At 48.0% G+C, this 12434-nt stretch overlaps 1 protein-coding gene across 1 annotated transcript in view; it reads right to left on the bottom strand.

Annotated features, from left to right (window-relative positions):
• Positions 1–12434, bottom strand: part of PRKCH (protein kinase C eta) — a 106889-nt gene that overhangs the window by 30946 nt on the left and 63509 nt on the right. The window contains exons 9-10 of the mRNA XM_083518322.1: positions 12150–12323; positions 9387–9541 (exon numbers count right to left, since the gene is read on the bottom strand). Coding sequence (XP_083374448.1) covers positions 9387–9541; positions 12150–12323 — 329 coding nt within the window. The remainder of the gene's footprint in view (positions 1–9386; positions 9542–12149; positions 12324–12434) is intronic.

The following is a 12434-nucleotide window of genomic DNA, read 5'->3' as shown; positions in this document are numbered from 1 at the left end:
CTTTGACTTGACCCAGCAGAGCTCTTCTTATGTATTTCAGCTGGTGCAGTGAACTTGGTGCTTGTAACCCAGAGAAGACTCTTCTACTTGGACTCTCTGCTAAAGTTGTGAATATGGCAAAGTCTCAGACAAAGATGCGCTCTCTCAAGCCCATAGTCCCGGAATGGTCACACTCCTGTCTCAGCGACTTCAATGGCAGGAGTTCAGCCTACACTCAAGTAGGACCCTGGCAGAGACACATGCCCGACCGGCATGTTCCCTCCCTCCTGGTCAATCGTTCGGGAGCTTCAAAAGCTTTCTTCTGCCCAAACATCACAGTGACCAATGCCAACCGACACCAGCACCCTTAGGGATCCGCAGAGTTTGCGCATCATGCGTGACAGACCTCAGCAACTCAGCATTTTGGCTAATCTACTTTATTTACATATAAACACACACGGAGCACTGCAACATGGCTCCCTCCCTCTCTAGCATCAGACAGCAAAGAGAAAAAGAACGAAAGGACAATAGTCCCACTTCACGGAACACAGTGACACAAACATCCTGTCTTCGTCACTTCCCACTCTGTGGAGTCAAAACATATCATGTCATGTGAAAGACAAAAATCCCATGACTGCAACCATGGAGCAGGAATTCTAACAGTTTGGTCACATCCATAGAATGGAAGATGGCAGCATCCTCAAGGACGTGCTCTACGGGGAGCTGGCTTCAGGCACCAGGCCTGTTGGCAGACCAACTGTGTTACAAAGATGTCAGCAAACATGACATGAAGGCTGACAACATCAACCCTGCGGTGTGGGGAATCCCTTGCAGATGACCGCAGTGCCTGGAGACAGATGGTCAGGTTCTGCATCCACCGCAGTGACCGGAGGAGGAATGACCTCGGGGAGGAGAGCAGAGAGAAGAAATGCCATGGTGCACCTGCAGCCGCACAACCGGACGCCTTCATCTGCCTCAGCTGCAACAGAACATGTCTCTCCCGTATCGGTCTCTACAGCCACTTCCAACATCTCCATTGTCTCCCAAGACAGATGGATGCATATGATCTGAGCTGGTTGGGGACCCTTCCTGTGCTTAGGAAAAGGCAACCAGCAGCTGACCAGGTAAGAGCCCTGCAGCGTCTGAGCCAACATGATCTACTAAGGGTGTGAACCCTGCTTCAATAATAATAATAATAATAATAATAATAATAATAATAATAATAATTTATTATTTATACCCCACCCATCTGGCTGGGCTTCCCCAGCCACTCTGGGCAGCTTCCAAAAATATATATATATATTAAAATACTGTAATACATCAAACATTAAAAGCTTCCCTAAACAGGGCTGCCTTCAGATGTCTTCTAAAATCTGGTAGTTGTTGTTCTCTTTGACATCTGGTGGGAGGGCGTTCCACAGGGAGGGTGCCACTACCAAGAAGGCCCTCTGCCTGGTTCCCTGTAACCTCCCTTCTCGCAGTGAGGGAACCGCCAGAAGGCCCTCGGTGCTGGACGATGGGGGTGGAGACGCTCCTTCAGGTATACAGGACTGAGGCCGTTTAGGGCTTTAAAGGTCAGCATGAACACTTTGAATTGTGCTCGGAAACGTACTGGGAGCCAAGCTTCCTCTAGGCTCTGCGAGACTTGCTGTGCTCTGCCAGCCACGTCCAAGGCGCTTATGACCCAGAAGGGCTATTAAAACAGAACATGCCCAAACAAGGGAGGGTGAACATTAAAAGACTAAGCGGAATAAGGGAAGGCTCAGGTGGTGCCAAGTGCTTAAGAGGAGCCTGCCAGGGCAGGTGAGAGGGCTGAGCTGGAGCAGAGGAAGGCGGCGAGGCGGGCAGAAGAATATTAGGAGTGGTGTAAACATTTTTCAGAGCAATAGAAGGAGACAAATTCAGATTGCAAGACAAGTCCAAAGAGCCTCTTTGGTGCTGGTTTTTCTAAAGCTGCAAAAGAAGAGGGGCTCATAGGAGCCAGAATGAGTGCGGTGCCAACCTCACGCCGCCTCCTCTTCCTCCTCCCCAAAGCCACTGTATTACATGCCAGCTTTCAACTCAGCCGCCGATTCACACATGTTGAAGCCTGTGTGGAAAACTATAACCTGGAAACATTTGCAGCTATCAGCTGCAAACGTTGCAGGAATCTTGAGACACGAAGGGGGAAAAACTCATCACGACCCAAAATGTCCCTCTCTAGTCATTACTGACATTTATTAAGGACTGGAAGCTTCTTGTGGACTTTTTGCATGAAAGAGAAAATATAATATCCGGATTTGAAGATTGAAAAAATACTGGCTTGTGGAAAATAGAATAGTTGGATATCAGTTTGAATGAATACTTTGAGCAAGTTGCTATAGATAGAAAAGAAGTCTTTTCATCTTTTTCTCTTTTCTCTCTCTTTCCCCTCTCGTCTTGTCTTTTCTTTTCTTTTCTTTTCTTTTCTTTTCTTTTCTTTTCTTTTCTTTTCTTTTCTTTTCTTTTCTTTTCCCCTTCTCCTTTATCTTTGCTCCTGTTTCTTTTTAGATTAGATTTTTAAAACATTTCTTTTATTCTGGTGTATTATAAAAAGATACTTTGTACTGGGTATTTCCCCTCCTGGGCTGAGACAGCCTACGATTCGTAGCAGATCCGTATCTCCGGGCCTGGCAGGGCCATCTTTACCCAGAGGTGCAAGGGGTGCAGGGAACCTGGGCGCCGAATTCTGGGGGGTGCCAGGCGCCAGCCGGCGAAGCCACCTAAGCTCTTAACTATCTACCTGTTATGAAATAATAAATAATTTTGATCAAACTAGAAAAACAAAATACATATACAGTGGTACCTCGGGTTACAGATGCTTCAGGGTACAGACGCTTCAGGTTACAGACTCCGCTAACCCAGAAATAGTACCTCAGGTTAAGAACTTTGCTTCAGGATGAGAACAGAAATCGCACAGCAGTGGCACAGCAGCAGCGGGAGGCTCCATTAGCTAAAGTGGTACCTCAGGTTAAGAACAGTTTCAGGTTAAGAACGGATCTCCAGAACAAATTAAGTTCTTAACCCAAGGTACCACTATATACCTAGGTATTACTGAAATGTATACCTACTGTTTCACTACAGGACTTTCGACTTTGCGGGCTCATTTACCAAACACGCGCCACGCCAGCGGCGGCGCTTGTCATTCACAATGGTGCAGTGGATGTGAAATTAACTCTTCCATCAAAATAATATGTTTCGTATTGTATTGAGCTGCTATGCGGCAGCTGTGGCAGCGGCACCTTTGACACGACTGATGTATCTCCTAAGTAGGTGCCTAAATAATACTTATAAGTTTAAGTGTGGTGGTGTTGTACACTTAAGTATAAGTGTATTGTAAATAAATGAGCAAATAAAAAAGTTTGTTTAGTTTCCATCCCTTCTTTCGTAAACAAGAGATAAGGCGTAAGCATAATAAAAGTTAATTTGGGGGCTAAGCTAAATTTGGGGGTTCTGGGCGGATCTTTGTACCCTGGTGGCACGTATGCTAAAGACAGTGATAGGGCCTGGTATGGAATTTCTTGAAATCAGGGTTATTTACTTCTGAGTAAACATGTATCAGATCGGACTGCTAAGTCAGCTCCCTCATTTGTACCCAAAGGGGATCGGAAGTAAGATTACTGTTGTCATTTTAAACAGAAAAGGACCCTCGGTTGGGGTGGCAGGCTCGGCCGTGCCTCTTGCGTCGACCTCTTGGCAGCTTCCGTTGCCAGGGCCTCCTCCAGAGCGACCTGGAACGTTAGGTCCTTCTTGGCGTAGAGGCGTCGTTGCAGCTTCTCATCCTTCAGGCCACCGACGAGGCGGTCACGAAGCATGTTCTCCAGCTCTGAGAAGTTGCAGAACCGGGCGGCTTGGCGGAGAGAGGTCACATCACAAACCCAGTTATGGTTTCCCCAGGGGCTTGCCGCTTTGCGTAGAAGGCATTTCGACGAGCCACCACTGAGGGCTGCGGCGAAAAGTGCCCCTTCAGCTGTTCCATTATTGTTTTGTATGGAACAGTAGCGATGTCTTCAGGTGCAAGGACAGCCCGGGCGATTTCAAATGTCTCCTCTCCGCAGATGCTGAAGAATATCGCCCTCTTCTTGGCGTCTTCTTCATCGGTGACCCCTTTGGCTTCTAGGAGGAAGGTGAAACGGGAGGCGTATGCTTCCCAGTCTCCAGATGCTGGGTTGAACGGCGAGAAGCTGCTGTCGGTTGCCATTCTGAGTTCCTTGTGTCCCGGAGCTGAAGCCTGGATACACGGTGCGAGGCAGCGGTGCGGCAGGTGGCGGTGCTGCGGTGCTGTGTGTGGCAGTCAGCTCAGCGGGATCCCACCTTCGTTGCCAGTGAAATATACTCAGAGTCGCAAAGTGATTTCATGCTCTTTATTCAGTTCATAGTGGTGAGGAGGAATGAATGAAAGTCCCCTCAAAGTATCTGCTTTATATACATTATTTACACAATGGGCTGCACATGATTGGTTAATTCTGGAATTCTACTGTCAGCCAATCCGGTTGTGGATTCACTTATATCTGGAGCATGATTGGGTGGTTCCTGCCAACCAATCATACTGCTGCATTGTTCTTGGACCAATCAGACTGCTGCATTCTGAATCCTATTGTTCTAGGACCAATCAGACTGCTGCAATTTGGATCCTATTGTTCTAGGACCGATCAGACTGCTGCAGTTTGGATCCTATTCAACACAGTACATAACAGTGACTGGATAAATTCAGGGGAAAGATTTTGCAAACACATTTCCTGCCTCTCATTTAATATCTTTTTCTTACGAACTGCCTTTCCCCGAGCAGAAAGAAACCCACAACTGTGTCCTATCTGCCCTTTATTACAAATCTTCTGCCTTAAAAAAGAACCCACACACAACAACAACAACCGCCAGGATTATTATATAAGGCACCTTCTAAATGTCAGCAGCTGCACCTCAGCCATCAAGTTTATGAACTTGTTGATAAAAAGCATGTCCTGTATTTAAAAAAGCTATAAAAGAAGAAGGAGAAGAGAATAAACCCCGAAGTCCTGAGATCAATGAGCGGGATCATGCCAGGTCGTATAATAAACTTTGCGAGGAAGGCAAGCTAGCTTGTAAACCTCAGTCGGGAGCAGATAACCATTCAAGGCAAGAGGTTAAGGCGAGATGTGAGCCCTGCCAACTCACAAAATGCAGGAACAAAACATGAGGAAACTTTTTGAATCTTTTTTAAAGCATGCAAATCAAGGTCATAACTATAACCACCATTTCGCTGGTAGATTAATCTGCTAAAAGTTGAGTGGGTGGGAGCCCATTTTAGAATCTAGTATTGTAGAGTTGGAAGGGACCCCGGAAGCCATCTAGTCTAACTCCCTGCAATGGTGGAATCTCAACTAGATCATCCAGGACAGATGGCCATCCAACCTCTGCTTGAAAACTTTCAAGGGAGGAGAGTCCTCCACCTCTCGAGGGAGACCGTTCCACTGTCAAACAGCTCTTGCCATCAGAAAGTTCTTCCTAACATTTACAGTAGTCAGAATCTCTTTCTTTGACATTTGAAGCCATTGGCTTCGGTCTTATCCTTCTTCAGCAGCAGAAAACAAGCTTGCTTCACTAAATCAACCCAGCCAGATGGGCAAGGTATTAATAATAATAATAATAATAATAATAATAATAATAATAATAATAATAATAATAATAATAAAAAATATTAATAATAATAATAATAATAATAATAATAATAATAATAATAATAATAATAATTTATTTATACCCTGCCCTTCTTGCTGGGTTTCCCCAGCCACTCTGGGCGGCTTCCAACAGTATATTAAAATACAATAGTCTACTAAACATTAAAAGCTTCCCTAAACAGGGCTGCCTTCAGATGTCTTCTAAAAGTCTGGCACAGTGGCACCTTGGGATGCGAACGGGATCCATTCTGAGCCCCATTCGCATTCTGAAGCGAACACAACCCGCGTCTGCCCATCTGTGCGGGCTCGGGTTGCGTTTTGCCGCTTCCGCGCATGCGCTTGACGTCATTTTGACCGTCGGTGCATGCGCAAGTGGCGAAACGCTCCGTTACTTCCGGGTCGCCGCAGAGCACAACCCAAAAATACTTAACTTGAAGCACATTTATCCTGAGGTATGACTGTAGTTGTTTTTCTCTTTGACATCTGGTGGGAGGGCGTTCCACAGGGTGGGCGCCACTACCGAGAAGACCCTCTGCCTGGTTCCCTGTAGCTTCGCTTCTCGCAGTGAGGGAACTGCCAGAAGGCCCTCAGAGCTGGACCTCAGTGTCCGGGCTGAACGATGGGGGTGGAGATGCTCCTTCAGGTATACTGGGCTGAGGCCGTTTAGGGCTTTAAAGGTCAGCACCTTCTTCTTCTTACTACTGCTACTACTACAAAAAGTTCCAGGATTTCGGACATTTGGGATTGGAAACAATTCCTGCATTGCAGGGGGTTGGAGTAGATGACCCTCAGGGTCCCTTCCAACTCTACAGTTCTATAATTCTAGAAGCAGAATGTCTGCCCACCATGAGCACAAATCATGGATGCACAAGAAAAGGAAGTCTGGAGGGGTCCTAAGTAAATATACACCTGACCCTACAACGTCCCCACCCTGCCTCATTCACTCTCAGGCAATTCCACAGCTGTTTTCCAAACCAAGACAACCAGCTACCCATCCCTCCTGCCTTCGGAATGGCTTAATATCTGGACGTGTGTTTGTTTCTGGGTGTGCATTAAACTGTAATATGAGGGCCCATTTCTCCGCAAGACCAGCCTGCTGCCATCAGTTTCCCTTCGAATATTTATTGTGACACTTGGCGCCAGTGTGTGTGTTTGTGTCTGCATGCGCTGAAGGGCTCCTAGACATAAGATAATTTATTCCACCGTCTCTGGGAGAATACATTCGAGAGCAGGCAGAAGCCTGGGGGTGCTCCGATCGGTGTAAACAGATCTCTTCGGAGGACTGACTGAATGTCAATGGCTGTCGCTCGTCGCTGTTTGAAACAGGGTCTCGGTTGCGTAACCATTTGGCGTCTGCTCTCCTTCGGGCTTTGGCATCAAGCGCGAGAGGGGAAGTGAGAACGAGACGCGAGTGCTGTATTAACAGGACATTTCTTCCTTCCTTTCGCCTTGCCAGAGGGGGCCTGTGCCCGCAGCAACCAGCTTTTGCTTCCATATTTACAGGCAAAATGTTATGCTGGAGTGGGAGAGTTATTTATGCAATTTCCCTGGTAAAAACAGTCTCAGAGTTTGGCTGCTATGAGAGTGTTGCGGCGCCTGCCTGAGACGCAGAAGGGAGGAAAATTTGTATGGCCAACAACACTTTTCCAGTGAAAATGTGGACATGCTTGCATTCCTGAAAGGCCCCTACTCTCGCAGCTGATCTCTTGCCCCTCGCGGCTCCTCCTGGTCTTTTCTCTAAGGCTCTCTGTGTTGCATTCATCCAGTCTGCAAACATCTCTCATGTTTTTTCACTCAAATATACTAGCCTCAACCAGAGCCAGGGCCTTCTCAACACTGGCTCCGGCCTGGTGGGACGCTCTGTCTCATGAGACCAGGGTCCTGCGGGATCTGATTTCTTTCTGCAGGGCCTGTAAGACAGAGTTGTTCTGCCTGGCCTTTGGCTTGGAATCAACTTGATCCCCTCCCCCTTTCTTTTTTTCCTTTCTCCTTCTGTGTTGGAACTCCTATTTGGGGACTTCCCTGGCTTTTTTCTGGCCCACGTAGGACCAGTCTGGATAGTTAGCCTTGGTAGACTTGATGTTTTCATCCCCCCAAAAGTTTTTGATTTGAGTTTCCATTGAAATGAGGCTGCATTTTAATGTTTTAATGTTGTATTTTAATCTTGTATTTTAAGATGTATTTCAATCAATTTGTTCTTATATCTGTTGTTAGCCCGGTCTTGGCTGGGGAGGGCAGGGTATAAATAACAACAACAACAACAACAACAACAACAACAACTCTAAAAACATCACTGTCCTTGAACAAAGATGGGCAACCTTCGGTCCAGGGACTAAATATGACCCTCCAGACCTCTCTGCCTGGCACTGGGGACTTTCCGCAGGCCACACAGCCTTCTGAGTCACGCCTCTTACCACCCCTGATTCACACCCTCGCTGAATATTTGGGCCTGTCTAGGATCACAGAATCATCTAGTCCAGGGGTTGGCAAGGCTTACCATGCCTGGGCCAGTTCACTGCTGTGGAGCCCTCTCTGTGGGCCAGATTGTGGGTGTGTGTAAGCGCGCGCCTGTGATTTCCGACGTCTGTGTCTGCGCAGACGCAATTTTCGGCGTCCCCACGCCGCGCTGCGCCGGTTTAGCACAGCGCGCAGGGATTCGCTGAGAAGGTAGCTCGGTTCAGGGGTGGCTTGTGGGCCGGTAAAATGACCCCCATGGGCCGCTTGTGGCCCATGGGCCTTAGGTTGCCGACCCCTGATCTAGTCCGACCCCCTGCAATGCAGGAATCAAACCTCTGGTCTCCCATCCGATTTGAGACCCTGCTTGACCCTGTTTATTTTTGCAAACTCGCTGTGCAAACTCGCTGTGCCCTTGAATTCTGACAATGTTTATGATGCCCATGCAGGCCAAGGAATATGCCAGCCTTAAAAAGCTGTCAAAATCTCTTCCTCTCCAGGGTTTGCCCCAAACAAGTGGAGACTGTGCCTGCAGGAAGCCAACCTCTCCTCCGTCCTTTTCATGCCTCTTTTGGTTCTGCAAGACCGGGGGGAGTGGACCTTGTCGCAGCAGGAAGGCGAGACACCATGACACCAGCAGGACTCGTCTCTGCCTCTTGGCCTCCCTCCTCTCCTGCTTCTGCCTCTGATTTTGGACTTCTCTCTGCCACCGATTCTCCCATCTCAGCGTTGATTGAATCTTTTGAGGAGTTGGAGATGGTGTTTATAAGTGATCCATGTTTCACAAGAGTACAGTAAGGTTGGTAGGACAATAGCTTCAAGAAAAAAGCTGGCAGCAGGTGTTGGGCTGTGAGCCAGTAAAAGGTTGAATTGGGGAGGGTGTTTGATTTCCCCACATACTGCTATGTGGCTGAAAAAATGGCACCTACTGACATTTCCCTGTGAGGCTGCTTTTATTGATTTTATTATTCTAAAAAGAGAAGGAGGCATAGAATCGTAGAATTGGAAGGAGCCACAAGGGTCATCTCATCCAACCCCCAGCAATGCAGGAATCTTTTGCCCAACGTGGGGCTCAAACCCACAACCCTGAGATTAAGAGTCCCGTGCTTTACTGATTGTGCTATCCCAGGTCTATTCATTTGGGGGGGAGGGTTAATGCTGTGAACAGACCTGTGATCATTAGTTGAAGGGCAGGGTATAAATGGAATTTATTCATTTAATTTAATTAGCAGCAGCAGTAACAACAACAACAAAGTATTGCATGGTGTTCTTGCTCACCTGTAAATGATGCCTCCTTCGTGGAGGAACATGAGGGCCGAAATTATTTCTGCGGCGTAAAACCGGGCTCGGGCTTCGTCGAAGCGACGGGATTTCTGGATGTGAAACATCAGGTCCCCTCCATTCACAAATTCCATGACGAAGAAGAGGCGGTCCTAACAGAAGACAGCGAGACACCATGCTCAGCGGGAGCCCGTTTGGTAACTCTGGCAATGCACTGAGGCACCACGTCACAGGCAGCCTGAAATTTCACACGCTGCTTTGATTAAATTCATTTTAAATAATCATTAAGTGTTGGAAGTGCTGAATGCTTGAGGAGCATCGGCAAAGCCCCTATGGGCTGCTCTCAGGCGCTCCCCCAGTCCAGATTTAGGTTTGATGAGGCCCTAAGCTACTGAAGGTAATGGGGCCCTTTATATGTCCAGCTGTCCTTTGTCAACAACAAATTGTCACCTTTTTTGGTACTGAATATATGACATATGGTAATTTATGGACCTAATAGGTCTTTCAGGGAGCAGGCTAGCAGGCGGGGCCCATTACTTACATCATTGGAGCCTACACAACACAAAATACTGTTGCTGTATGTAGGTTTTAATTTATTTGTTTTTTATCTTATATTTTAGAAATGAACATCCAGTGGTTTTTCCCATTAAAATTTTTAGGGGGCCCCAAGAGAATGGGGCCCTAAGCTATAGCATGTTTAGCTTATACGTAAATCCGGCACTGCCTCAGTCTAGTCTACTCTTGTTTATTACCGTATTTTTCGCCCTATAGGACACACTTTTCCCCCTCCAAAAATGAAGGGGAAATGTGTGTGCGTCCTATGGGGCGAATGCAGGCTTTCGCTGAAGCCTGGAGAGCGAGAGGGGTCAGTGCGCACCGACCCCTCTCGCTCTCCAGGCTTCAGGAAGCTCCGCGCAACCCTCGGGAGACCGGCTCCGAGGGTTGCGCAGAGCTGCCTGCAGTCCCTGGCTCAGCACAGCTCTGCGCCGCCATCGGGAGCCGGGGGCAAAGCCCCGCCCCGCTCCGGATGGCGGCGCAGAGCTGCCTGCAGTCCCGGGACTGCAGGCAGATCTGCGCCGCCATCGGGAGCGGGGCGCTAAGTCCCGCCCCGCTCCAGATGGCGGCGCAGATTTGGGTGGGGGCCCAGATGGGTTGTCTTGCCCAAAGACCGCCCTGGAATCAACACCGGAAGTTTTGAAAACAGCCTTGCTCACGGTGAGCAACAACCGCGGCTGTGTACACACCACACATTTAAATCACATGGCTCCCCCCAAAGAATCCTGTGGGGGAGGTTTGTTAAGGGTGCTGGGGGTTGTGGCTGTGTGAGCGGCAAACTGCATCTCCCAGGACTCTTTGGGGCCCAAGACATTTTGGCACCTGAGGCGAACCACAAAATGGCGGCTCATCCCACCCCACCCTCCTCCGCCCCGGCCAGGGAAGAAGGGGCGAGCGAGGAGCTAAATCAGGAACATTGGCAGCAACAGCAAGGGATGCATTCCTTTGATCTGCTGCCCATGCGCATCCTGCCGCCTGAGGTGGTCGCCTCACCTTGCCTCATGGGTGGGCCGGCCCTGGGGGGGAGTGAGTTGTGTGCTTTAAAGGTATGGCATGGAGGCAGCCGGTTTCCTTGGCAGGCATTGTGGGGAACGTATGAAAAGAGGAAGATCAGCCTCTCAAAAACGGAGTCGCTCCCAGGGAAAACTAGTAATCCTTTTTTATTCAAATGCTTGTGAGGAAAGTTAATGCCGAGGGACTCACAAGCCTGTCCTTTGGCAAGAATGCGGACTGTGGTTGTGAGGTCCCAACGAGGCAGCTGCTGCCTCGTTTCCTCAGCTAACCTTTCCTGGGAATTTTTTTTTTAAAGGGTCACGTGACTGGCTGCATTTTTCACTTGCGACGCCTGCCACCTAGTGCTCACTCTCAGGAAAACACAGCCCGTACCTTGCAAAGTCAGAAACTGTATTGCAATCAAGACAAGTAGATTCATCTCCAGAGCTGTCAGCTTTTTGCAGAAAGAATCATAGAACTGTAGAATTGCAAGGCAGGAATCTTCTTTGACCCAACGTGGGACTTGAACTCACAACCCTGAGATTAAGAGTCTCATTGAAATATACTCAGAGTCGAGAGTGGATTTCATGCTCTTTATTCAGCTCACAGTGGTGAGGAGGAATGGAAGTTCCCCAGGATGTCTGCTTTATATACATTATTTACACAATGGGCCCCACGTGATTGGCTAATTCCGGGATTCTCCTGTAGGCCAATCAGGTTGCCGATTCACTACCACCTGGAGCTGAATTGGGTGGCTCCTGCGAACCAATCAGACTGCTGCATTCTGGATCCTATTGTTCTAGGACCAATCAGACTGCTGCATTCTGGATCCTATTGTTCTAGTACCAATCAGACTGCTGCATTCTGGATCCTATTGTTCTAGGACCAATCAGACTGCTGCATTCTGGATCCTATTGTTCTAGGACCAATCAGACTGCTGCATTCTGGATCCTATTGTTCTAGGACCAATCAGACTGCTGCATTCTGGATCCTATTGTTCTAGTACCAATCAGACTGCTGCATTCTGAATCCTATTGTTCTAGGATCAATCAGACTGCTGCATTTTGGATCCTATTCAACTCAGTACATAACACTGATGTTCCACCAACTGAGCTATCCCAGCAGGATCCTCTCTATACTATACATTTAGGAAGCGAAGATCTCTGTGTTCCTAATGCTGATTTTGCTGTGGAGGTTGAGAAGAATACTTACAGGTGTCTGAAAGCAGCAGTAGAGCTGGGTTAGGAATGGATGATTCCTGGCCAGGGTCAAAATCCGCTTTTCCGTCAGAGTGCATTCCACATCGTCGTCTTGCAGAATCACATCCTTCTTCAGCACTTTTATGGCATAAAGGAATCCCGTCTGTTTTGTTTTAGCCAGCATCACCTAACCAGGCAGAAAGAAATGTTTTTAGTTTGCGGGGAAAGGAGATACGAGTTTATAAAACGATGGATGCTGTGGGGGAACTGGGTAGAGGGGCTTTTTATGCTAGAATTT

This window comes from Podarcis liolepis (genome assembly GCF_965112155.1).
Source record: "Podarcis liolepis genome assembly, chromosome: 1".
Taxonomy (NCBI): domain Eukaryota; kingdom Metazoa; phylum Chordata; class Lepidosauria; order Squamata; family Lacertidae; genus Podarcis; species Podarcis liolepis.
The sequence above is the reverse complement of the archived record's forward strand: the minus strand, read 5'-3'. Positions and strand labels throughout refer to the sequence as shown.